We start from the raw sequence: 26,976 nt of genomic DNA, 5'->3' as shown, positions 1-26,976 counted from the left end.
TTTTTATATAGACATATTAAATTGTAAATATAGGTAGTTCTTGATGAATGAATATTAATAAAAAACTTAACATACCTACAGTAAGTATAACCATAACCTGGTCTGTACATTCATAAGATATAAATAAAAATAGTTATATTTTTATATGTTTATTTACTATAAAATATATTTATTAATTTTTTATTTTGTAGATACATATATATGATATATGTATATACAGATAATTATATTTTATTTGCTATGTCCAAGAATTGACAGAAGTAACTTTTTTATTATTTTTCATAATATTAATTTACAAACAATTAATTACATGTATGGAATACAATACATTAATAAATAACTTCCTTACAATGTATTATAACATGTAATATAAAATGTATAAAACCTCTGTATTAAATATTTTTCTTATATTGTGAATATCTGTGTCAGTATAATTATTGACTTCCGATTGTGAATAATATGCAAGCTTTTCCACGTGTCGTCAAGTAATACGTCGCAATAATGAATCTTTCAAATGCAGAAAAAACAATAAATGAAGAAATCGAAATTTCATTATTAATAAATGTCGTTAACAATGAAGGTAAATGAATGATTTTGGAATATACGTATATGTTTATATATCGTATTAGGTTATATTGTCGGTCAATATATTTTGCTATAATCAAATTTTGTTTTATATTTTATGTTACTTGTTTCAGGTCATAACCTGCCTATTTGTGTGCAACATATATTAAATGGAAATTATAAAGATGTCATAAATAATAAGTTATCTTCAAATCTAATTCAAGAGTTGAATAATAGCAATAACGTTTCCAAATTAATACATGACAATATAGAAAAAACAGACTCGCATGATTCTTGGCTATGCACAGGCATAGCTTCTTTACTATATTTTATTCAACAGAATTGGACAGGCCCACAAATTGAAAAAGATATTGAATGGCAAAAAATTAAAGAAGAAAATATACTTAGAAATTTATCGTTACACGATGAATGTAATGCAAATGTTAAAATGTCGGATCTTCTTTACTTTTCTAAGATGATATTCTCAAATAAAATTCTACAAAATGCTTATAAAAGTTGTATATGGTGGTTATTTAGAGCAAATCTTTTACATCAACTTATACTAAATGAAAGTTCCGGTACAATATTTGATGAGACTGAACAGTTGATTCAGAAAATCAATGATTTGCAAATGCTGAAAGAAAATTTGTGTTGCGAAACATTATTTTATATTGAAGCTGCACAATTTTATTTTTATTATAGGAGAATTCAAAATTCAGAAAAATATGTTAAACTTGCTCAAGAAGGAGCGAAATTAAGCTTAAATCTTGAAGGTGCATTAGGTAAACGTACAAAATATCAAGAAGACAAGGCACAACTATTTTTAGGAATAACTTTAGAAAAGGAACAGTTTCCTTCTAGATATTGTGAAAATTTACCAAAATCTTTGGATTTGAATGATGATATTAGATTAGAACATATTCAATTTTCAACAAATATAGAAAATACACAATTAGGAGCAGTAGAAGAAGCTATTATATTAGCGAAATAGTAAGAATATATTTTACATTTTTGTTATACTATATTTATAAAGCAAAACTCATATTTTATTTTAAATTTTACTTCTAATAGCGTTCAATTACAGTTATCACAACCAAAGGATAAATTAACAGATGAAGAAGTAACACCTTATTTAACTGTAAGTATTTTTGACTTTTATATTTTTTATTTTCTTACCAAAGATTATTTTTTAATAGGTTGTGGTAAATAATACAAGAAATTGGTCCTTAAAAATAGCATCTCTATATCATCGGTGTTCTTTAGAATCTGAGGATAAACGAACTGTTGAACGATCAATGATACAAATGGAATATTTAATACATGAACTAAACAAGTCAAAAATCTGTGTTACAAACAGAATGGACCTATTCTTTGCCAGTGGTCTTAAGCCAGTTTGGGCTTTAGAACAAATGTGGGCACAATTGATGCTAAGTGTTGGGTTAGTAAAGGGTGCTTTGGATATTTTTTTGAAGAGCAAACTATGGGAAGAAGCTATTGCTTGTTACAACATATTAGAGCTAAGACATAAAGTATATATTTTAGTTTATGTAATTTCTTCTTAGCATACATGAAACACGTAAATTTATATTTTATTTTTAATTTTAGGCAGCAGAAATTATTCAGCAAGAAATATCTAAAAAACCATCAGTTCAATTATGGTGCTTATTAGGTGATGCAACTCAAGAACCTAGTTGTTATGAAACAGCATGGGAACTGTCTAATAAAAAAAGTAGTCGAGCTCAAAGACATTGGGGATTTTTTTATTTTGCCAAACAAAATGTGCGTACATAAATATAAGTTTGAAAAGTTTTCCCCTTTTCTTAGTAATTTAATTAAATACATATATTATTTTTTATTTTTAAGTATGAGGAAGCTATACCACATTTAAAATTATCAGTTGAATTAAATAACATTCAAGAAAATGTTTGGATTAGACTTGGATTTGCTGCTTTACAAGTGGAAGATTGGAAATTGGCAGCAACAGCATATAAACGTTATTGTGCACTAGAGCAAACAGTTTGTATTAATATTTTCAATTATTAATTTGTTACGTAATAATATACATTAAAGAATTTGGCGATTTAATTATAGACATTCGAGGCTTGGAATAATTTAGCAAAAGCTTATATAAACCTAGGTGATAAAGTAAAAGCTTGGAAATCTCTTCAAGATGCTTTAAAGTGTAACTATGATCAGTGGCAAGTTTGGGATAATTTAATGGTTGTTAGCATTGACTTAGGACATTTTTCAGAAGTAAGAATACATAATATTAATAAAATAACATTTAACTCTTCCCGAAAATCATATATCTTTTAACGATTTATGTCTTTTACACATTTTTCTAGGTAATTCGATGTTATCATCGTATTTTAGACTTGAAAAATCACCATTTAGATGTTCAAATTCTTGATATACTTACTGATGCTGTATTAAACAATGTAAATGATTCAGATGGAAAGTCTGCACAAAAATTACTTCCAAAAGTTTTAGAATTATTTGGAAGAATTACTTCATTTATACCTAATAATTCTGATGTTTGGAGAATGTATGGACAACTTACTTTTCTTAAAAAAACTGATATTGATAATGACAAAGCACTACACTATTTACACCAAGCACATCGTATTGCCGTATCAGATCCCAAATGGCTTTTACAAGAAGAATCAGTTCAGAAAGTATTACAATTGTGTTGTATGTTAGCAGAAATGTATTTGCAATATGTTTCCAATTGTGAACCTAAGAAAAAAAGAACACTGTTAGCAAGTGCAAAATTATCTCTTCAGGGAATTGTGAAAAAAGTTAAAGATAAAGAGTGGAATATTGAAAAGATTTGTATATCTGTAGAAAAAGTTGAAAAATATTTAAATATTGTAATAATTGAATTAGAAAAAATAAAATTGACAAATTGAAGAATATATTTTATTTTTATTATATGCAAAATGGCCACATTATGTACTAATTTTTACTCGAAAAGTACAAAATTATATTGTAATATTATTATATGTTAGCATTAATTAATTTTTACATATAGTCTTATGGAAGTTAAGTATTACGTTTGCTCTTATCATTTTTTTTTCACAGTTTGAATAAATTATAAATTTACATACATTTAGGTTCATGGATATTAAATCATAATTTTACATTGCAAATGTAAACTTTAAGATAGCCAAGTTTATGAGCGTGTGATAGTATCCATGGTTATAATTTATCTATAGTCGATTCGTAAAAATTCTACGTTAGGTTATTATCAAACGATGGCATGGCAACTATTTAGTCTTACTTCAATTACGATCACGAGAACGTAACTCTGAGCAATATAAATAAATTATATAAATCAGTAAGATTTTATAAAACTTTATAATATATTAAATATATTTTACATATCAAGAAAGTTAAGTAATTATGGAAGTATTAAAAATTTTTATATAAAAATATATAAAGTTTATGAATTACAGAAACGTTAAAGACTATAAGAATATTAATTTTTTAAAATAAAATTTAATTAATTGTAATTCATTACTTTTTTTAGATGGCATTTGCTGGAAAAGTTGTATTAATAACTGGAGCTAGTTCTGGCATTGGAGCAGCAACTGCTGTACAGTTTTCACAACTTGGTGCATTATTATCATTAACAGGTCGTAATATACAGAAATTAAATGAAGTCGCTGAACAATGTAAGCCTGACAAACCATTAATTGTAACTGGAGAACTAACTAATGAAAGTGATGTTGAAAATATTGTCAAATCCACTATTAAACATTATGGTAAACTGGATATCCTAGTTAATAACGCTGGTATATTAGAAAATGGAGGCATAGAGAACACTTCATTAGAACAATATGACAGGTATAAGTCTATCTTTTGTATATCTAGCTTAAATCAATAAAATTTAATCTTAATTTTATACAATATATTAAACATGTAAATATTTTAGAGTTTTCAACATAAATGTACGTTCAATATATCATTTAACAATGTTGGCTGTTCCATATCTAGTAGAATCTAAAGGTAATATTGTGAATGTATCAAGTGTAGTTGGAATAAGATCCTTCTCAGGAGTTTTAGCATACAGTATGAGTAAATCAGCAATTGATCAATTCACACGATGTATAGCTCTTGATCTTGCACCAAAACAAGTATGTTTGATTTGAAAACTTATTAATTACAATAGTAGCTTTTATATTTAATCCTTAATTTATAGGTGAGGGTTAATGCCGTAAATCCTGGTGTAATAATAACAAATCTTCATAGAAGTAGTGGAATGTCAGAAGACCAATTAAAAGCATTCTTTGCTAAGAGTAAAGAAACTCATGCACTTGGCAGAACAGGAGATCCTAGCGAGGTTGCAAAAGCAATTACATATTTGGCAAGTGACGATGCCAGCTTCACTACAGGTGTAACTTTATCTGTTGATGGAGGAAGACATCTCATGTGTCCTCGCTAAATTATATTTTATATATGGTGGAAATAATAATTTTATACCTTTTTAATTAAAAATATGATAAAAGTTACATTCAACATTAATATATTGTATTCTTTTTAGAAATATTTCTCATGTTAAAAAAAGTAACGTTTCTCAATAAATAAATAGTTTAAATTTGATTTCTTATTATATAATGCTCACAATGTATTAACCTATACTAATTTACCACATTATTTGCTGACTTGTAAATATAGAACTATTAACTACTCGTTTAAATTGTATTGTAATACCACAATAAAAAAACATAGCAAAATACTTTACTTTAATTATATTAAGACAAAAAATGATTTCAATATTGCTCAAATTGAAATAAGAAGATAATTGAATTTCAACACAAAAAGAAGATTTTATTTTATAAATCTGCTTATATTTCTTTCAATGTTGAAATTTTTGTTACTAACAAGCTAAAAATAAACAACTTTCAATAATTTATTGTTGTCAGAGGAAATTGTAAGAACTAATTTATGTTATGATAATACAGGAGTAAAAAAAAGTTATGCATAGATAACCCGTAACATGCGATAATTATCAGTTTAAACAGAATTAAAAATCTAAGGAAAAATTTTCCGTAAGTATATTCACAATGTTATATTTAATTCTCATTTTATATAAATATGAAATTATTCGTATAACATATTAAATAATTTGTTTTAAAAGTAGTCCATTCATTTCATCAACATGAATTTATACAACTAAATAGCGTGTAAATATGCCACGTCATATAACGAACGCTTTATCTTCTTTCAAGATAATATATTATGAAGCACTAAAGTAACATTCATTCACGCTACTAGTTACGTTACTAGTCTGACAGTCTGACGCGAAATCAAGATTCGTTATGTCTACCAAAAGCATACCATACTTTTTATCAGGGTCGGTAGTTAGGGGGTTTGGCAGAGGTTCCAAAGCCTTGGGGATACCTACAGGTAACACTCAACAATTTCATTTTTGTTTGACAGATTCGAAAATTTTGAAATTAATCAGAAACAATTTAAAATTACGTTAATGTTGCAGAGAATAGTTTAGAATTGTATGCAATTGAAAGACATAATCGCTTTATTGTATACATACTTATTGGCGGGAATATATGAAATATGTTAAAAAGTTATTTAATATTATATATCGTATTAATCACTATTTTATTTTGTGTGTTTATTCGATATGTTAATCGCTTTTTATTAAGAAATATTTTGATTTAAAAACTTGCGAAAGTTAAACTAATTATATTGTATAAATAAAAAAAAATAATTTTTTTCAATAATATTTTGTTAATATTGTATGTAGTTATAAAATTATTTTTCTATAGCAAATCTTGAAGACGAGGTAGTAAATAATTTGCCTGGTGATCTTAGTACTGGAATTTATTATGGATGGGCTTCTATAGACGGACAAACTTATAAAATGGTTGCTAGTATTGGTTGGAATCCGTTTTATAAAAACGAAAAAAAGACGGTGGTACGAATGTAAATTATAATTAATTGGATACTTGATAACATGAAAATTTGAAAACATTTTTTAATAATGTATCATTGTTGTAGGAGATACATTTAATGCATAAATTTGAGAACGATTTTTATGGGAAACAAATTAAAGCTGTTTTTACGGGATATGTACGGCCAGAAAAAGATTTTACTTCTGAAGGTAAATAGTAACTGTATCAAAATTTGTCCCATCTTTATTATATTAATCATTATCATTTCAGAGGAATTAATTCGAGCGATAAAAGATGATATTACAATTGCCAAAGAACAATTACAGAAACCAGATATGGCGGTTTATAAAGATAATTCATTCTTTAAGGAATAATCTGATTGTATAAGAGTACTATAATCATAATTTGTATTACAAATGATATGATCATGTTATGGCAATATTTCCTCACTATATGCGGAAATAATATTAACTCATACTCTAATTAGGGATAATGTCTATAATATAAATACCTTTAATTATTAATTTCATATTATATATATGTATAACTTGCATTATATAATTTCTATTATTTTCAATATACATACAATTATATATATAATATATAACTATATATATATAACTAAATTAAAAATATAATTCATAAGTAATTAATATTAACTATGTTGAAGTAGTATCTGATGGTGATGAAGTTGGTGGTGGAGGTGGAGGTGGTGGTATAGATATCCATGGCAATTTCATTCGAATAGGAACTTGTGACACTTGTGGTAGCCAAGGAAACCTTACATTTGTAGATGAATTTGGATGATTTTGTGGTGTTATGTATCCTGGAGGAACTCTTGGACATGTATTGAAAGGAATTCTAGGATTTAGATATGTTGAGCTACTATTTTCACTATAGTAATTGTGTGAGCCATAAAAATTTTGATTAAGGCCACTAACATTATGGTTCATATATTGCACAGGTTGCAGTGAACACATTCCGTATCCATAAGGTTCACTATTAGTTTGATAGGATTGTGACCATAAATTCTGAGAATAATTTTCTGTTTGTGTAGAAGGAAATCGTCTATCTCCTCGTGCATAAAATCCTTTCCTTTGATTCTGCATACTTCTATTCCACGGATGATTGGTTTGCCATCCAGTAGTAGGTTCTAAAATTATAAATGTTAATAGAAAATACAAATGTTAACAAATAAAAAGATATAAATATTACATAAGAAACTCACTAGAAGTACGCTTTCGTTTAGACGGATTTTCAGCTTCATTAACATTATTTATTTGTTTTGCTTTTAGTTGTTCATAATAAGCCCGTTCTTCCTCATCATCTGAAAATTCTGGAGGATCATCCGCATTTGCATCAATACCCCTGATTCTGTAATAATCATAAATTGCTTACTATATGTTTAATTTCTTATAAATTAATGTAATAAATATAAATAAGAATAGTATGTATAATTATATACATATTTAAATATATAAACTCACTTTAATAATTCATGTAGAAATACTAAAGAAGTATATTCCGTATTTGGACAGTAATAAACAGTCATTCCTGCTGTAATGTTATATTCTTTTATGTGCTCAGAACTATTGAATCGCACACAATAATGAGGTTCATTCACTTGTCCAAAAACATCGAATATTTTTCCTAACGTCCTTTGTCCTTTCTCAATAAATAAAACTGTATCTAAGTTCAATGTCGGTTTGTCAGGTTTTGGTTTTACAACTACTAGTTGTTCAACCATCCATGCAACCTGTAATTTAATATTATCTTATGAAGATATTATCCTATTTTCAAGATTATCCATATATGTATTAATTTAATATTTATAAATACCTCTCCTAATGGATCACATAATACTTCAGGTACACTAATTTTTAAGTCTTCAATAGGAGGTAAATCATCTAATTCAGTTCTCATTTCATTATTCTTTTTTCTTCTTACATTATTTTCTTTGCCTTTCCTAAATATACAAGAAATTGCTTTAAAATTTCGTATAAAATTAATTTAATGTATAAAAATTTACAAAAATGAATAGCATACTTGCTTGAACTATCATCACTATCTGAATCATCTGATTCAACTATTACTGAAGAATCACTGCTACTAGTAGAATCGTCGCTATCGCTTTCTTCACTTGACGATACTTCTTTATTTTGCCTATAAGTTTGCATCTGTACTTCTTTCAAAGATTGATTTTGATTGCTATCACTTTTTGTTTCATCAGTATTAAATTCTGTTTCTGAATCTGAATTGCCATATTCTATAGCAATACTAGTAAGAGAAGATACTTTATCACTGTCTGTTAAAAAGGAAACATAAATTGCAATTGTTAATTTAATATCAAAATTATTTGTAATATATAATATAATATATATAACAAAATTGTTTATAATTTTGATTATGATAATAAGTATATCCCTATATCCTTACTTTGAGCCAAAGATACTGTATTTATTTCACGTATGATACAAATATCATCATCACTTTTTTGTTCCAAGTTTTCAAATGTTACATCTTCATTTGTATTCTGATTTTTGTCAGTATCGTTAATAAGTATTTCATTTTGTTTAGTATTTGACAGTATGACTGATTTGTTTTGTTCGGCTTGTTCATTCATGTCATCTTTCTTATTAGAATTTTGTTTAATTTCAGCATTATCAGTTATAATTACCTCGCAGTCATTTGTAAATTGACTTGTCTCATTAACATTGATTTGTGTAGTTTTTTTGTACAGTGAATAATCTTCAATAATTACTTTGTTTGGAACGCAACTACTTTCTTCAACATTTGATATAAGGTCCATAAATCCATTATTTGAATTTCTGTTTTCTATTATTTCTTCTATTATAACCTCTTCCGTATTCATCATAATTTAACTTTAAATTGCAGGTTATGATCAATAGCAATAAGCAGACTTCACTTTAAGATGTATTATAACCATTAACAAATACGCAAGAAAATATATTTCTCGTATAAAGTTTCATAAACTTCACATAAATATATTTATTTCTATCAATCACGTATATGTCACGTAAATTTAAGGGTTCGTTAATAAAATAAAATAGCTGCGTCGTAACGCAACTATTGCCTTTATTTTCTAGCACAGCACAGGTTTACACTGATCGGAGAGATCAGATTTACTGTTCGATGGTTTTGTCTATTTCTCCCCAGGTGTTCTCATCTCATTACGGAGAAAAGCTCGGTGTGAGTGTGCCCTTTTTAATTAACAACGCGGATTGGCTGTTCGCACCTTCCGTTAGGAAAAGTGAGGGTAACGATCCACGATGCCAATTGGTTATAGATCATGTTAATAAATGAAGATAAGAGGAGAAAGCCTCCTACCAACGCGGCTAGTAGGTAATATTGTTTATGGGAAAAATCATTAGGTAAAACTACCTGCTTTCCCCGTAATTAGTAAGGATGTATAACAACCTAAGGGCTGTTTCAAGGACCATCCATAAACAGATAACAGAAATAATAAACTTAAAAGTTTAGGTTTATGGTGGGTCCCTGGGGTAATTGAGGGTGCGCGGTGGCCTCTGATAAAATTGACGTTACATATACGTACGTACCACGTAAATATATTTATTTCTATCAACCACGTATTGAGATGCTATTGCACTGTAGTGTAGGTACTGATGTACAGGACATGTATATATAAGTAAACACGACTATAGTATGACGATTATATATTTTTAAAAATAATTATTTTTATTATAATAAAATATTTAATAATTTTTTATATTTTTAAATTTGTCTAAAATTATACACATAAAGAAGGACAAAATCTTATATGATTCTTAAATATTAAAAGAAAATATAAAATTTTACAAAAATTTTGTAATTGTTAAAAATATTTCGAATACTATTGTATATAATAATTACACACAATTATTTTTATAGCATAATATATGAATTACAATGTATATTTTTTTATTAATTTATAATTTATGTTTAAAAAATTTACGACATAATATTTTATTCTCTCGTGACTACGCTTACAATTGTTTGGATAATTTTTTTTCCATTTTGATGATTTAATAGATTCAGAAGGGGTTCCCTCATCTTTTGTTCTAATAATTTGACTAATTCCATTCTCATTCCTTGCAAAAGTTGAGCCACCTAAGTAACATTAAAAGTATATTTAACATACAATTATCATCTTTTTTGTTTTAATTTCAACAAACGCGAATAAATATTCTTACCCTATGAGATTCAACATCAAATAACATCCAGCCATCTTCTAATGATACAATAAATATTCCATCATGCACTTCTATTTTTAATTCGTAATCAGAGAATAATATTAGTGGTAAAATTGGTACCATTGATACTTCTTTAATAAATATTTTACTTGTTTTCACTTTTTCTTGAAATACTAGATATGGACTAGGAAAATGACCAACGTGAAAGTTGACCGAGGATGGATGGATACTAACGAAACTATCATTTTTAGTTTGGAATCTAAGTTGTTCGGGTCTCGTTTCTGTTGGAACTGCCCCAGCAGGCTGAATTTGAAAAGATTTTTCTGGCGAAAGAACTTTTACTACATTAGGATATAAGGCTGCACAAAGTAGACCTTGCAGAAGTTTATAATTATCATTATTGATGTTCAATTCAAATCCAGTAATTTCTATAATCTTGTCAACATTTGGTTGTCGTTTAGGTAAATTAACGGGGACAAAACCGATTGAAACTAACAATTCTAATAACTGATACTTTATATCTGCCAAGGAATATAGTGTACGCACAGACAGATAATTTTCTTTTGCAAAAGCATGGCCTGCACTAGTATTGCGTGTATATATTTCTAACCATTTCTGTCAAAAGAAAAAGTATCTTTGTATTATAATTATATATTATATACATTTTTATATATTTTTATACATTTACCTTATATGCTTTGAGAATAGTTAGTTGATCAGAATTGGCAGTAAAAAATTGTTTTTTTGCATCAATCTCGTGTCTTTTTTCAAAAGGTATATGAAATGGATTTTTATGAGATAAACATGCTGCTATAGTAAGTGCGGAATCAAGACAGCAGAAGATTGCTCCAAACAATATTAATTTTCCGATTCGTACATTTACAGGCAATGCTGCAAGATGGTGACCTAGTGGGGTTAATGTACATTCGGAATTAAATGCTCCTACATCTTGTAAACGTTTAATTGCACTACTGATATTTTCTTCTGTTGGTGGTTCCAACATTTTACCTAAATAGAATATTATAATGGATATTAGAAAGTTAATTAATGATATAAAACTAAAAATATATTTTTATTACCTAAAACTTCATGTAAGTCAACTTTTGTTCCGTTATGTAGAAGTTGAATACGTAATAACAGTGGTTCTAACGGAATTCGTAATATCTCAGGTACTGGCTGTGCTGAAAAGTGGTAGTTGAACCTGAAACAATTGTTTAAATTGAATAAATATTGGTAAACTTTACTATAAGATTTAATGTTTTAATGAACAATAATTATACATACTTGTACGAGGTATATAAATGAATAGATACTCCAGGCATTACACGCCCAGCGCGTCCTTTTCTTTGTAATGCATTTGCTCGTGATACCCAACACATTTCTAAACTTTCCATGTTTTGGTTCGAATTAAATCTGGTCTCTTTCATCTTTCCACTGTCAATTACAAAGACACAATCATCTATAGTAATAGACGTTTCAGCTAAATTTGTGCTTAATACAATTTTTCTAGCGATAGATTTTTTAAAAACTAAGCTTTGCTCTTCATTAGATAAAGATGAATGTAATAATATAATAATAAATTTTCCAGTCTTTGGTGAAAAATACTCATTCTTATTCAATCGATCCTTCAGTGCAATAATTTCAGCAAATCCGGGTAAGAATACCTACAAATTTAATATTAATTTAACTACATATTGTATATTTTTCGTATAATAAGAAAACTTAGTAAAAATACTTACTAAAATGGAACCTGTTTTAGGATAATTGTGTTCTCCACAAGTAATCCACTGCAATGTTGTCTCTATAAGTTCATAATTAATTGCGTTATGATCCATATAATATAAATTTTTTTGTGCCTGGCTATTATAATCCTTATATCTTTTGATAATCCTCTCTAAGTCTAGATCTTCATCGGGTCTAGATTCCTCAGGTACATAGTGAGAGCGAGCTGCAAGCTGTGATGCAATACCATAGCTAATTTCTAGTTGCTCCAAACCACCTTTATATCTACGTGTAGCTCTTGAATGTTCTGTTAGAACATAATTCGTTTTTTCATATACATCTTCCACAAAGATTTGTTCTACAGGAAACGTTCTTCCTGGTATACATAAAATGGGAGCTCCTTTAAAGTATGTGGAAAAAATCTCACTTCTAAGAGTGGCACTCATAAGTATTACTTTCAGATTTGATCTTCTGGACAGTAATTCTTTTAATAGCATCAAGAGGAAATCACTAAAAAGGATAAAACAGTTAAATAAAATTAAACAAATAAGTATAATAGATAACTTACCTTTCTGCACTTCTTTCATGAACTTCGTCTACAATAACATGTGTAACATCTGATAATTCTGGATTCACAGCAAATCTTTGCAACAAAATTCCGGTTGTACAAAATGTTAATCTAGTTCTATTAGAAATTTTACTTTCTAATCGTATTTGATATCCTACTGTGTCACCTATGCGTTCATTTCTTTCTGTTGCAACCCTTTCTGCTACTCCTATTGTACTTATCCTTCGTGGCTGTGTACATATTATGTTAATATGTTCTTTGGATGCAGATCTATTAATAATCCAATCATCTAATAAAAATTGTGGCACCTGTGTACTTTTACCACATCCTGTTTCACCAGAAATTATGATTACTTGATTTTTGTGTATTACATCTAAAATTTCATACATCTTTGACCATGCAGGCAACCTTTCCCTAATTTCTATCATCTTGTTATATCTGGGATTTGTTAGTTTTTCTTTAAAATTTTTTTCGATTAAATCATCTTCTTTCAATATTCTTTCCCAACTAATATTATTTCTATTTTTCCTATGTATAGACCCTAATTCGTAATGAGTAGCTACATTTGTTTCATCTTCATTTTCTATGTGCCTTCGAAATAGTAATTCACTTTGATCTAGAAATTGTTCTTTATTTTCTACTAAATATCTTTTTATATCATATTCATTTTCCAAAAGAGATATTATTGAAAAAATAGAAGGTGTTCCATATGCAGATATTGATAATGCCTCTTCGTACAACCTTCTTACTATTCTTAAACAATTTATACTTGGAAATGTACCGTCATTTTTATACAAATAAAAATAAGGCGGTTCATAAGGATATTTACAACCTAATGAAATATTTAAAAAGATTAAATATAAAGTCTGCACATAATTTATATATTAATTACGTAACATATTTTATATTTTTTATGTAAATAATTATAATACCTTCAGGAAATCTTATTTCTAGGGTAAAACTCGGATTCTCTCTTTCAGGCATTCTTAATACTTGTGGTTGTTGATGTGAAAATTTACATCTATTTCCAAATCTACATCTTTTATGAATAAATAATCTGCAAACTTCTCTTTCCCTTCCCTTTTCTGGCTTCTGCCTAATCCTTGGAATTTCCTGTCTTATTTCATCATTTCTTATTAAATAATCCAATTTAACTTGTACAGTCCAAATTTGATTTTTTATTTTTTCAGTAAATATATTCCCATAAATAGATTCGAGTGCTTCTTTTTCCTCATTCTTTCTTTCTAATAAATCTATTGTATCAATGTCATCGTGTATCTTCCTTCTTGCTATATTTTCCAATCCATAATATTTATAAAACAATATTTCTAAAGCTTTTCCTACATCACCCTCTGTATGTAATAGTGCTTCATTGCAATGTGATTGATGAAAACTTAAAACAATATAAATGGTCATTTATAATTGTCCATTATTTAAAATTTAACAAACTTACCCATAACTTTCAAGTTTAGATGTTGCAAATTGCCTAGTAATTTGTTCTTCGGTTTTTGGTGTACTATCCTTAGAAGAATAATCAACTATTCCTTTAATGACCAAATTGCCCCTTTCCACCCAATATTGCTTGTCTAGATTGGACTTTTTATTTTCAAATTCTGATGCATCAGAAAGCTTAAAACTCTGTTAAAAAAATATGTTACTTTCTAATAATACATTTTAAGAGATATGTATACAATAATAAATTTATAATGTCTATGAATACATACAGGACCATAAATATGCTTTAAAGTATCGTACAGCTGGCGTTCAGATTCTTCAGATATTCTTAAGGTTTGCAGTTCTGCTTTCCGTATAGAGCTACTTTTATCTTCCATTGACACATTTCTATCAGATAAACATAAGTAATTTTATAAATTATTTACAAAAGTAATTTTAAGACATGCAAGAATAGTATCTCGGACGATAATCTAATTATATTTAATATTAGTTCTTGTGTTAAAAAGATATGCTTTTAATAATACATTCTAATTATCTTTATTTTATTACATTATTTTTGTAACATATAAAAGGTTATGTTTTACTTACGTGGTATCTCTATCCACATCTTGTCCGTCTAAGAAGAAATCATAATCAACGTGAAGAGGGTTCATTTTGATAATATATATAAATAATTTTATAAATTAACTTGAAAGATATTCATAAATCTGTATTTTGATGATTGGGAAAATGGAGGTTAAGAGGTAGTAAATGTACAAATAGTGGCAGTTAGAGATCTATGAATGAATTTATATGCTTCTCTTCCACGTAGTGCCAACCATTCTATCTAACTAGAAAATACGTTAAAATCGAATTTTATTTTTTGTTTTATTATTTTTTCAAATGTTACTAACAAGTAAAAAGATAAATATACGTTTATTTATTATATTCGAATGTTATTCGAATAGTTCATCATTTATTTTCAATTTGATAAATAATCGCCTTATTATAACCACAAAGCAACAAGGAATTTCCCCCAGGATGCCATCGTGCATCTAATACCGTAATATTTCGTGAAATTGATATACAACTCGCATTATGTGGTGTCCATTCAAATATATACGCACACTCGCAAAATATTAAAAGGTGAGCGCGTGTAGGATTCCATCTTGCAGCTAAATATTAAATTTTTAATATAATTTGATATTGCACAGAGAAAATATATATTGTTGAAATACTCACCTACGATAGTATTTTCAAGAAGTAAATAATCAAGATAATCATCAATAATATTCCATATCCACAATGTTGTAGGATAAAGTTGATGTTTCACGGCCAAGTATTGCCCGCAAAAACTAAATTTTAAAATATCAAATTTTGCAATTGACAATCTCTCAATAATATTCTTCCTTCCTATTTTTATATTTACTGGTCGTTCCGATTTCTCTTCCACTATAAAAATCGACTTTCTTAAATATCAATTATATTTATATAAATGTCTATAAAAAATTACTTACAAACGTGTCTATCGTAATATCTTGTATTTTTATTCGAAAATTTTGGTTGAATTATACGTTCTTCATATACCTTATTCAAATAATTTTCTTGAATTACGGGTTCAAGATATAATTGCAAAAGTGGTTTCCATGTCACGTGATTTAACAGTAAGATCTACAATACAAATACTTTTACTGAAATATTACTATAAATGTTTGCAGTAATATAAAAGTGCAGTTTAATTCATCAAGATATATAAAATTATAAACCATTTCATTAAATCCTATTACAGCTAATAACTGTCCACTGGGCATCCACGTTACATTTTCGATTCCTTTTAAACACGTATAATTTGCACATTCCACTTGAGATAAATTTACAGTTTGTGTAGGAGAGAATACTGCGATATCTCTTTCGAATATACTCGAATAAATAATTAATTTTGCTTCGTCGCTAAAGGAAGACCAAATACATAATAATTCGCTATTTGGAGACCAGCATAATCCATCAATGCTTCTTAAACGACCACATATTAATTTCTAAAATTAAAAGATTTCAATATCATGTAGAAAACTCTAGATATCATTATAAAATTTTTATAATTTTTTTTATAAATCTTATCATAAAAATCTAATTAATTCTTTTACATTAAATTTTAATAGCATAAAATTGTATTTACGGACTTTTTAAAAAATTCTTCCTTACTTTGTAAATATAAATAAAAATACAATATTGTTTCAGCTAAATTCACCTAACGTTTAAAATTTACTAAAAAAGGTAGAATCAGATTAGATTACATTAAGTTGAAAAAGCATTGAATCTTTTAAATGTTTCCTTATTTTCTGACAAAAAAGACAAAAGCCAAATAATCAAAACTAAAGAAAGTCATTAAACTACATAATTATCATGTTAAAAAACGCAAGATATAAGAAAAATATAAGCAAAAAAAATTGGTGATAAAAATATAGACGAAATTCATATCTATAGTAGTAGCAATATAGTAACCTTTCATGGTTTGAAATGAACGAAGACAGAGCGCATAGTGCACTTGTGTATGACTTTTGAGGTTAAATTAATGTTTTGAAAATTAATTTATTTATTAAAAGCAAGATATGACAACGAGTTATATATCGTGTGCCTGCAATAGAGTTCCACATTCGGCTGATTGGGGAAAAAATGGACTCATTTGCTTTGCAGCATGTCATGCAGTTGCAATTTATGATCCGTACATTTCAAAAATTGGAAAAATAACGCACACTCTTCACCGACACAAAGATCGTATTAATACTGTACGATGGCTTAAACGGAGAGATGCGAAACCTGAGTCAGAGCTATTATCAAGCTCAGTAGATGGAACAGCTATTATTTGGAGCAAAAGAAATGAATTATTTAAATGTAACTCTATCATAGGAGTTGATGATACTCTAATCTTTTGCAACTCATTATACATTTCTGATCATGACTCCGTAAATGAGGAAACATCTGCGAAATTGATAATATGTACTGGGTCTGTTAAAGGAGATCTAAGAATATGGTTAAGAGATACAGATGATAATGTAAAATGTTTACAAACGCTTACATTTGATAAGAAATTACCAATAGAAGCTTGTTTTTCTTTCCTGCCAAATAAGCATTTACCACTTCTGGCTATTGCAATAGAAAATTTTACAATTGAATTGTATGTAACTAATTGTAATATCATAGAAGAATCATATTTTGAAAAAGTTCAAGTTTTAGTTGGGCATGAAGATTGGGTACGATGTATGGACTTTAATTGCGATACAAATAACAGTATTTTGCTTGCAAGTGGATCTCAAGATGCCATGATACGATTGTGGAAAATTTCTGCAAATAGTACAGAATTTTCAAATGATGAGTTACATCAGAAAGAACAAGTGTTTATGGCTAATGGCATAAAATATAATATTACTTTAGAATCTATCCTTTATGGTCATGAAGGATGGGTTTATGGCGTACATTGGTGTCCGTTACAGCTTGATAATAAGAATAGAATTTTAAGATTATTATCTTGCTCATTAGATAAATCTATGATTATATGGGAGCCAGATGAAGTAACTGGGATTTGGTCCGAAAAAGTAAGAGTGGGTGAAGTTGGTGGCAATTTAATGGGTTTTTATGGTTGTAAATTTAATGATAATGGATTAAATATATTAGCACATGGTTACCAAGGATCATTTCATATTTGGGAATACTCAAATATTGTAAAAAATTGGATTCCAAAGTCTAAACCAAGCGGTCACTTTAGTGAAGTGATTGATCTTTGCTGGGATCCAAATGGAAGGTTTGTATTCAAAATTATATACATTAAAAATATATATACATATAATTCATCAAAACAATATACAATTACACATTGCATTACAGGTTTCTAATTACTGCAAGTACAGATCAGACAACAAGAATTCATGCAGCTTGGAAAAATGAAACAGAATTTTGGCATGAAATTGGACGTCCACAAGTTCATGGATATGATATGTCTTGTTTGGTTATGCTAACCCCTTATATGTTTGCTTCAGGAGCAGAAGAAAAGGTTGTACGTATATTTACAGCACCAACAACATTTAGGAACTGTTTAATGAAGATTGCCAATGTTGATGATTTCAAAAATATGGTGGCTGATAGTGCATCAGTACCTGCTCTTGGATTAACAAATAAGGCAACATTTAATGATAATATCACAATTGAAGATGTAGAAGTTAATAAGTTTAAAAATGAGGATTATACTCCTCCAACAGAAGAAGAGTTAATGCAAAATACACTATGGCCAGAGTTACAAAAGCTTTATGGCCATGGATATGAAATATTCTCTATAGCTGCCAGACATGATGGATCATTATTAGCAACTGCATGTAAATCAACATCACAAGAACATTCTGCAATATTATTGTGGAGTACAAATACATGGGTCCAAGTTCAGAAACTTATGTCTCATCAATTAACTATAACACAAATGGAATTTTCACTCAATAACAAATATCTACTATCTGTTTCCAGAGACAGAAGATGGTCATTGTTTGAATGTAAAGACGATATGTATACCTTAATTGCAGCTAGTCTAAAAAAAGATAGTCTTCATACTCGTATAATATGGTGTTGTTCATGGACACATGATTCATTCTTCTTTGCAACAGGTTCCAGGGATGGAAAAATTGGGATTTGGAATCCAAACTTTACGGATGATAAAATTGTTCCAATTACATCCTTGGATGTAAAAGTTTCAGTTACAGCACTTGCATTTTCATTACAGAGTATTTCTCAAGATTTTTATGTTTTAGCAATAGGATTTGAAACTGGATGCATAGAAATACAGAAATTAAAAAAGTTCTCTAATAATTTTGAATGGGAAAAATACATAATGTATGATACTTCTCAAGCACATCACTTAACTGTTAGAAGGCTTAAATTTCGGCCTCAAAAGGAAGATTTTAATATTTTACAACTAGCAAGTTGTGGATCTGATCATATTATTAAGATATATGACATAGACATTTTAAAATGAAACAATTTGTAAAAAATATTTGTTATTTTTATATATTAAAACCTGAATTATTTGAATTAAACTATTTACCTTGCTTAGTTTCCATGTGTCAGTTTTATAAATTTCTATATTGTCATTACCCTCAATTGAAACTACCACTGCTAGTTTATTACCATCTGGACTAAAATATAATTTATGGAAAGAAGATTTCATATTTTGTATATGAGTTACACTTTGATCGTCCAGAGACCACACAGATATCTGAATCTAAGTATTTTAGTAATCTTAATATATTGAAGCATGAGTTCATTTAATATCGATCAAATTTATTACTTACATTAAAATCTGACAACGTCAAAATGTATTTACTATCAGGAGACCAACTAACACTTTCTAAACCAGCACTGCCTTCAATCAATTTATATTTCCATTCAGGATAACGAATAGAATATACTTGAATAATAGCTTTCTTTATATTTGCACATAGTATGTATTCAGTATTTCTAGACCACTCCAAATACTGTGATAAAAAAAAATGAATGTAATAAAAAACGAATTATGGTATTATAAACACTTTATTTCTTTTACAGTATATAATTCTTATTTCACAGTATTAAATATATAATAACAAAAATTAAAATAATAATTGTCTATATATTATCTGTTTAATCATATACACTAACCTCGATTATATCTGGAAATACGAATGAATGAATAGTGTCAAATTTCTTGTAACCTTTTATTGTTAAATTTGTTTGATATGCAGTTGCAAAAAATCTTCCATCCTTAGAAAAATCACATAATTGATTATTTACTCGTATTAAATCATTTTCTACTTCTAATGACATCGCGTCACTGTTAAATTATAACGTATTGTTTTAAAAATTCAGCTTCGCCAACACAAACAATTGCGATATGATCTGGAAGAAAATACGTAAGGATTTATTAAATCAATTTAATAAAGAACAAAACGGTTTCAATATCTAAGATAAAGATCTAAAGAATATTTAACGCGCAATATTTTCCTATTATGTATATAATCCGATATGTAAATACAGAAAAATATAAATTTATGTTTAATATGTTGGTTATAATGAATTTGAAAATGATAGTTCCAAACAGTCGCAATATACGAGCGTTCGTGTATATGGTGTCTGATTACAAATATTATTATAATTCGCATTTTTATAAAATATTATACAAACTCCTAAATTTTCAGATTTATAAATGAAGTGGTAATTTTTCAAAAAGCTATATATTAATAATCAATTAAAATGATCAAAGACTTTATTATTCCTGTAAATAAAGATGAACTTTTACAAAGTCGGAGTGGACAATATTTTGTTAAAGAAATCGTTCCAATACGATTGTTACCACAAGCTCTAGATGGTATTTCATAAATTTTATATATCTCTATACATTACTTTCAGTATTTGTTACAGTAATTTTAATCTTACTACAGAGATTCGATCAGCACTCCAAGCAAATGGAGCCAGTTTCATTTTAGACCATTTTAATACATTTTTCTCTATAATTGTTCATGGAAATAAAGTTGAATTAGCAATTATTATGCGTGCTTTTACTAGAATTCAAAAAGGTAATAAAATTCTTTTATTTTGGTTACTATATATTATAATTATTTAAATTATTACATTGCATATAACTGGTAATATTAACTTCAATTATTATTTCATGAAGGTATTGAAATGTTAGTACTTGATATGGAAAGTATATTCGAAAGAGGAAATGAGTTGGAAGAGGAACATAGATTGAGTTTGTTAAATATAAATAAAATGCTGGCATATTTATTTTCTTGGTTTATTTGCCATATAGATGATGAGGTTTTTAAAGATGTATATGATAAATTAATAGGCAAGGTATGATATCTATAATTTAATTGTACTAATTATGTTAATAATTCCTTTTTATAAATAATATTTTCATGTTAATATTGTTTCATTCACAGCGTAAAAAATCTACAAAGTCAGATATGGAAGATGAGTGGGAAAATAGTAGGGAGAAAGCTTTAGAGTACATCTATAGATTGTTACAATTACCATTATCAAAACTTTGGCAACCTCCTATTGTAGAAGACTCATTTATTGTGTATGTTTATATGCATTAATTATCAAAAAATATTTGTTTACATATAACACATAGTTATAATTTAAGCAATTATTTTAATATATATATGTAAGATAAATATATGATTTCTTATATTTTAGATTATTCACTAAAGTGTGTTATAAAATTTTGGAACAATGTAAAGATTCAAAACAGAAATCCCTGAGGCAAACTATTTTCGAGGTACAGTTCTACATATTCCATCAAGTTATTTTTAATTAAATTTGATTTTAATTGTTTTGATATGTAATTATTAATTTTTTTTAAAAAGATTTTAGGTACTTCAATTAAAAAATATAATCATGGTATAAGCTGTGTGATAAGAATTATTCAGGTATGTATATCAATAATTAAAAGTTTTGTTTCAATATAAAAATATACTAAGTGATTAAATTTCAATATTATAGTTAGTGAAAATACATGATGCATTAGCATCTCACATGGCTGTTGGAGTTATTCATATGATTAATGATTGTGGTTGTAATGGTTTAGTGAAAGAAATAATGAAAGAGATTGATCAAAGTGAATTATCTGAACTTGACAGTCGTAATATATCAATATTCTTAGAGACTATTGCTGCTTCAGCACCAAATCTCATAATTCCTATTCTTGATGATGTGATGGATTATTTGGGTAGCGAGGTAGCCCATTTTACATTAGTTCAACTATAAAAGTACATATTACATTTATTTTATATTTATTACTACTATGTTTAGCATTATGCTATGAGAAACTGTACTATTAGTATTATACGTGAGGTTGTACAAAAAGCATTGACTGGAGATGATCTTACGCAAGAACAGAAGGATCAACGTGATGAGTGCCTTAATAACTTAGAAGAACATATTCTTGATAACAATGCTTATGTCAGATCAAAAGTTTTACAAGTTTGGCAACATTTATGTTGTGAAGGAGCTATTCCACTAGCAAGACAAGGAAAACTTTTAGCTACTACTGCATTACGTTTAGAAGATAAAAGTGCAAATGTACGAAAACATGCATTACAACTAATGCGTGCTTTATTACAAAGCAACCCATTTGCAGGAAAAGTAAGTGGGAAAAATTATATTTTATATAATCGTCTTGGGTTAAAAGTAAAATTATATGTAATATGAAATATATTTACAGTTAAATAAAGTAGAAATTTCTAAATCATTAGAAAAGGAAGAAATAAAATTAAGAAAGTTGCAAACTGAAAGAGTTAGTAAAAGTGCTCGTGGTGACAAACAAAGATTAGAATTATGGAATACTTTACTTCCAGAAATAAGAAAAGCATTAAAAGAAGTTACTGATGATGGAAAGAAAAAGGACAAAAGCCAAGGTGCATATAGAATCTGTATGTTTTGTTTCATTATGACAAATATATCTAATCTAAACGTACATTTGTATTTTACATATCAGATGATGAAGTTGAAGAAGAAGATATTAATTCTGATACAGCGTTTGAACATGTAAGACAATTAATATTAAAAGAAAAAATTCTCGAAGCAGTAACATATTTGTGGAAAGTTTGTATAAAATTAAAACAAAGTCCAGATATAGAAGTTCTTTCTCCTGAAGCAAAAGAAGAATGTCTGTTTTTACTTCTATTGAAAACATTTATGGAATCTGAAAGTAATTTAGATAACATAGGAGAAAATATAGATGCAGTACATTCAACAGATAAAAACAAAGAGGAAGAAGAAATAATATCAAAACGAGTTGTAAATTATTTAAAAGTATGTTTCCAAGCATTTTATGTTAGTCATAATAAACTACTCGTTTAAAAATTATATACATAATAATATACTTTTCTAGAATTGTTTGGAATTTGCAACTGAATTAGAGGTTGCTATACCTATGGCGGAAAAATTACTTTTTTCTACTACAGCAACCGATGCTATCGAAGCATGTACTTTACTTGGAATTGCTCATCAATTTGGTGTAGCTGGAGCTGCAGCCGCTATACGTGATGCTTTATTTCAAGTATTTCATCGTGATCAATCAGTACGAAACAATATAGCATTAGTGTATAAAGATATTTACTTAAATAATCATAAAAATCAAAAGTCAAAACGACAAGAGGCTCTTACATGTGTTAAATCATTAATTGATTTATTAAAAGGACTTCAACCAGGTCAAAGTCAAGCTTTAACTCAGCTTATATTAACATGGTATAATAATAAAGATATAGGCAATGACGTATTACAGGTAATGATATAAATATATTATGGTTTTTAATTTTATATGTTTATGTTATAAGCAAGTTATGTATATTTGTAATTTATTTAATAGGTTCTATGGGAAAAATTTTCGATGAAATCATCAGACACAGATTTATTAGATAGCAGATCTGCTTTAATGTTAATAACAATGATAGCTCAAGCTCAAAGCAGTATTATAATTGATAATTTAGAGGTATTAATAAAGGTAGGGCTTGGATCACGAGCAAAGAATGATCTTTTATTAGCCAGAGATACATGTAGGGCATTACTAACTATAAAACATATGAGTGATGATATTGAAAAGACACCTGTTAGGTATGTTAAATAATAAGAATTAAATAATTGTTCAAATGCATTCAATAATTATAGTAATGATCAGTGCATTATTCATAGGTATCTCAATGATCATGAAATGTTTAAAGAAATTCTTACTTTACTAATAGAAAATTTTGCAAATTTAGAAAATGATGGATATATTTCATTTGCAACTGATGCCATTAATGCGATTTATCATGCAAGTATTTTAATGATATAATCTAAATTTTATATTTAAGCTTTACTAAAACTATATTTTAACATTTCAGTTAGCAAATCAGCCCGATCGCTTAATGAAGCAGTTATTATTACAAATCTGTATTCAGGGAAAATTTAATAATGATTCATCTGAAAATACTGTTCCGTTCTTTTTGTTATCTAAATTATTATATTTAGTTGGACATATTTCAATTAAACAAATGGTACATTTAGATACATCAGTCTACAAAGAATTAAAACGAAGAGATACTATACGAAAATTAAGAGAAGGGAAGAATTCAAATAAAAGTAATAAAAATTTGAATAGATCTCGAAGATCAGTTACTCCCAATTGTGCAAGACAAATACTTCGCAATAAGGAGGTATATAATATTGTTTATAACATATATTTATTTTAAAATTTGTTCAATTATTAATTTTTGTTCTTAGATAAGCATTTTAGAAGATAATGGAGAGGATGCTGTGGAAGGTGCGGCAGAAGATGCAGATGCAGAGTTTATAAATGACATTCTTGAAAATCATATTGTAACTGGAGATGGACTTTTAGTAACATTTATGTGCGTTTTTAATGTCCATACTTTTTACCATACTAACATTATTTGTCTGAGTAAATGTCCATACCAAAATTCTTACAGTCCATTAGTACTAGATGTATGCCAATATCATGATAAGTATAATGATGAAGATGTACAAGCTGCTGGAGCTCTTGCTCTCAGTAAAATGATGACAGTGAGTTCCAGGTTTTGTGAAAAATCATTACAACTTTTAATTACAATACTAGAACGTTCACCATATCCTAATATTCGGGCCAATGTTCTTATTGGGATAAGCGATCTTACAACTAGATTTCCAAATCAAATTGAACCATGGATGAAACATGTTTATGGCAGGTATTTAAAAACAGAGCTTAATCAATTTCATTATCCTATTCTACTATCTAGGTTATCTGCCTAAAGCATAATTAATTTATAGACTTCGTGATGAAGATATGAATGTAAGAAGTACTTGTGTTCGAGTTTTATCAAGTCTTATAATGAGAGAAATGGTGCGTGTGAGAGGTCAGATATCAGAACTAGCTCTCTGTATAATTGATAAAGATCCTCAAATTCGACAAGATGCAAAGCAATTTTTCAAAGCACTTTCACAAAAAGGCAATGCTCTCTACAATGTGATGCCTGATATATTGTCTCGCTTAACTGATCCTGATTTAGATTTAAGAGAATCAGATTTTCAGGAAATTCTGAAGTATGTATGTTAGTAAAGGGAAATCATAAAAATACGATAATTTACTGCAATTAATTTATTGTTCAAAATATTTCCAGGTATATTTTGAATTTATTACAAAAAGAAAAACAAGTTGATGCCATTATTGATAAGATTTGTGCTAGATTTAAATTGGCTACGACAGAAAGACAATGGCGTGACTTCGCGTATTGTCTTTCACTTTTGCAATTTAGTGCGAAAAGTATACATAAGAATATATATTTATTTAAAAAGTTAAAAATGCGTTTAAAATTTTATGAAATATCATTTTTTTCTATAATTAATGAATTTTATTTAGGTATACATCGTCTCATTGAAAGTTTACCTTTACTGAAAGACAAAATTCATCATAAACAAGTTTTAAAAGCATTACAATCTGTTATTGAACAAACAAAGAAAAAACCAAATACAAAAGTAGCATGTATAGAATTGGAAGAAAAAATAGAAGAACTTCTTAAAGGAAAAGACAAGTCAAATGAAGATGGTAGTGAAGTAATGCCACCACCACCAGTGCCAAAATTAAGAAAGCGCAATAGTAGACGCAGAAAACGTAGTAGTAGCGAGGAAGAAGAGGATGATAATATTGATAGTGATCCTGATTCAGCACCCGTAACAAAAAGTACATTTCTTCCTATATGAAAATAGTTACTTAAAGTTACATATTTATTACCTAACATGTAATTGTTTTAGTAAAAAGTTCTAAAAAACCAAAATCGCCTGAACATAAATCGAGTTCCGATTCAGATTCAGATAATGGTGTATCAAAGAAAATTTCTAGAGAACAATGTATGTATTATCTTGCTAAATGAATAATCTTTTCATTATATTTAATAATTATTTCTTTCACATTAGCTACAGTGAATACACCAACAATAAGTGTTTCAAGATTAAGTCGAAAGAAGCGTGTTAGTTCAGTTTCAACTGCACCGTCACCGTCGCCATTACGGAAAAAAAATAAACAAATTAGAACGTCAATGCGTTCTTCACAAAGATATTCACTACGTTTATCTCAATCAAAACAAAACCATTAAAGTTTGCATATATGTGTAGATATACCTCATTTTGTAATTTGTTATGTAGCTTAAGTTCAGGAAGTAAAGCAAGTGAAAAAAATATACTTTTATATCTTGATCATTTTAATAAAAATCGAATAAAATATAAAATTGTTTTTTATAATTGTACTTTTTTTCTTAATAGCATCAAATATAAAATGAAATTAATGTAAATTAATTTCCTTCATAAAAATCTTTTTAATGTTAAAATATTATCTCTATCTTAATTTTTAATCTCTTCTCCTTTTAGAAAATATTATGAAAAAGTATAGCAGTTTTATATAAAATATAAAATATTATTATAGAAAAATTTATTTTAATGAAAATTATGAACACTTGATGGAACACTTAGATGATTAATGATAATAGTATAAAAAAAATATATATAT

General features: G+C 27.7%; 7 protein-coding genes and 2 long non-coding RNA genes across 13 annotated transcripts; 5 read left to right on the top strand and 4 right to left on the bottom strand.

Moving 5' to 3' along the window:
• The first annotated feature begins 378 nt into the window (after nt 1-378).
• Nucleotides 379-5,176, top strand: LOC117209527 (3-oxoacyl-[acyl-carrier-protein] reductase FabG-like). 2 transcript variants are annotated; one of them, XM_033451661.1, is made up of 11 exons: nt 379-580; nt 699-1,554; nt 1,636-1,702; nt 1,761-2,093; nt 2,170-2,343; nt 2,428-2,580; nt 2,656-2,817; nt 2,910-3,239; nt 4,094-4,410; nt 4,499-4,700; nt 4,766-5,176. In XM_033451661.1, the coding sequence occupies exons 1-11, from the start codon at nt 502-504 to the stop codon at nt 5,006-5,008; spliced, it is 2,916 nt and encodes a 971-aa protein (XP_033307552.1). In that variant the 5' UTR covers nt 379-501; the 3' UTR covers nt 5,009-5,176. The 2 variants fall into 2 exon arrangements, with proteins under 2 accessions (XP_033307552.1, XP_033307551.1); XM_033451660.1 differs by lacking the exons at nt 379-580; nt 699-1,554; nt 1,636-1,702; ... (3 more) ...; nt 2,656-2,817; nt 2,910-3,239 and adding an exon at nt 3,937-3,955.
• Nucleotides 2,304-3,120, bottom strand: LOC117209530. Its single transcript, XR_004487931.1, has 2 exons — nt 2,984-3,120; nt 2,304-2,568 (listed from the first exon to the last, which is right to left on the bottom strand). It is a non-coding gene; the product is annotated as an uncharacterized LOC117209530 (long non-coding RNA).
• Nucleotides 5,177-5,816: 640 nt separating the features above from the next.
• LOC117209528 (riboflavin kinase) lies at nt 5,817-6,899 on the top strand. The gene is made up of 4 exons (XM_033451662.1): nt 5,817-5,973; nt 6,354-6,502; nt 6,586-6,688; nt 6,750-6,899. Exons 1-4 carry the CDS (start codon nt 5,886-5,888, stop codon nt 6,851-6,853), a joined length of 444 nt encoding a protein of 147 aa, XP_033307553.1. The 5' UTR covers nt 5,817-5,885; the 3' UTR covers nt 6,854-6,899.
• LOC117209526 (H/ACA ribonucleoprotein complex non-core subunit NAF1) lies at nt 6,711-9,678 on the bottom strand. Its single transcript, XM_033451659.1, has 6 exons — nt 8,916-9,678; nt 8,526-8,784; nt 8,319-8,445; nt 7,967-8,235; nt 7,708-7,853; nt 6,711-7,632 (listed from the first exon to the last, which is right to left on the bottom strand). Exons 1-6 carry the CDS (start codon nt 9,352-9,354, stop codon nt 7,139-7,141), a joined length of 1,734 nt encoding a protein of 577 aa, XP_033307550.1. The 5' UTR covers nt 9,355-9,678; the 3' UTR covers nt 6,711-7,138.
• On the top strand, nt 7,484-8,042 carry LOC117209529. The gene is made up of 2 exons (XR_004487930.1): nt 7,484-7,625; nt 7,775-8,042. It is a non-coding gene; the product is annotated as an uncharacterized LOC117209529 (long non-coding RNA).
• A 749-nt stretch (nt 9,679-10,427) lies between the features above and the next one.
• LOC117209496 (putative ATP-dependent RNA helicase DHX57) lies at nt 10,428-15,276 on the bottom strand. Its single transcript, XM_033451585.1, has 11 exons — nt 15,024-15,276; nt 14,705-14,822; nt 14,434-14,618; nt 13,913-14,373; nt 12,981-13,812; nt 12,430-12,922; nt 11,975-12,354; nt 11,770-11,891; nt 11,379-11,698; nt 10,691-11,305; nt 10,428-10,607 (listed from the first exon to the last, which is right to left on the bottom strand). Exons 1-11 carry the CDS (start codon nt 15,086-15,088, stop codon nt 10,464-10,466), a joined length of 3,735 nt encoding a protein of 1,244 aa, XP_033307476.1. The 5' UTR covers nt 15,089-15,276; the 3' UTR covers nt 10,428-10,463.
• Nucleotides 15,277-15,285: 9 nt separating this feature from the next.
• Nucleotides 15,286-20,295, bottom strand: LOC117209498 (WD repeat-containing protein WRAP73-like). Of its 2 annotated transcripts, XM_033451587.1 has the most exons (7): nt 20,094-20,295; nt 19,748-19,930; nt 19,501-19,677; nt 16,181-16,450; nt 15,932-16,085; nt 15,657-15,866; nt 15,286-15,589 (listed from the first exon to the last, which is right to left on the bottom strand). In XM_033451587.1, exons 1-7 carry the CDS (start codon nt 20,256-20,258, stop codon nt 15,387-15,389), a joined length of 1,362 nt encoding a protein of 453 aa, XP_033307478.1. In that variant the 5' UTR covers nt 20,259-20,295; the 3' UTR covers nt 15,286-15,386. The 2 variants fall into 2 exon arrangements, with proteins under 2 accessions (XP_033307478.1, XP_033307479.1); XM_033451588.1 differs by lacking the exon at nt 16,181-16,450.
• Nucleotides 16,700-19,515, top strand: LOC117209497 (probable elongator complex protein 2). The gene is made up of 2 exons (XM_033451586.1): nt 16,700-18,213; nt 18,297-19,515. Exons 1-2 carry the CDS (start codon nt 17,024-17,026, stop codon nt 19,429-19,431), a joined length of 2,325 nt encoding a protein of 774 aa, XP_033307477.1. The 5' UTR covers nt 16,700-17,023; the 3' UTR covers nt 19,432-19,515.
• Nucleotides 20,213-26,711, top strand: LOC117209495 (condensin complex subunit 1). Of its 3 annotated transcripts, none has more exons than XM_033451583.1 (22): nt 20,213-20,344; nt 20,630-20,799; nt 20,873-21,007; nt 21,109-21,287; nt 21,377-21,516; nt 21,636-21,717; nt 21,806-21,868; nt 21,942-22,175; nt 22,251-22,583; nt 22,663-22,855; nt 22,936-23,252; nt 23,332-23,724; nt 23,809-24,053; nt 24,132-24,252; nt 24,323-24,634; nt 24,702-24,829; nt 24,908-25,162; nt 25,245-25,517; nt 25,595-25,737; nt 25,834-26,154; nt 26,226-26,321; nt 26,388-26,566. In XM_033451583.1, the coding sequence occupies exons 2-22, from the start codon at nt 20,685-20,687 to the stop codon at nt 26,564-26,566; spliced, it is 4,257 nt and encodes a 1,418-aa protein (XP_033307474.1). In that variant the 5' UTR covers nt 20,213-20,344; nt 20,630-20,684. The 3 variants fall into 3 exon arrangements, with proteins under 3 accessions (XP_033307474.1, XP_033307475.1, XP_033307472.1); XM_033451581.1 differs by lacking the exon at nt 20,213-20,344 and adding an exon at nt 20,532-20,553; XM_033451584.1 differs by lacking the exon at nt 20,213-20,344 and having other exon boundaries at nt 20,524-20,799; nt 26,388-26,711.
• Nucleotides 26,712-26,976: the final 265 nt, after the last annotated feature.

The sequence above is a fragment of the Bombus bifarius genome, unplaced genomic scaffold (assembly GCF_011952205.1).
Source record: "Bombus bifarius isolate JDL3187 unplaced genomic scaffold, Bbif_JDL3187 scf7180000008178, whole genome shotgun sequence".
Taxonomy (NCBI): domain Eukaryota; kingdom Metazoa; phylum Arthropoda; class Insecta; order Hymenoptera; family Apidae; genus Bombus; species Bombus bifarius.
The sequence above is the reverse complement of the archived record's forward strand: the minus strand, read 5'-3'. Positions and strand labels throughout refer to the sequence as shown.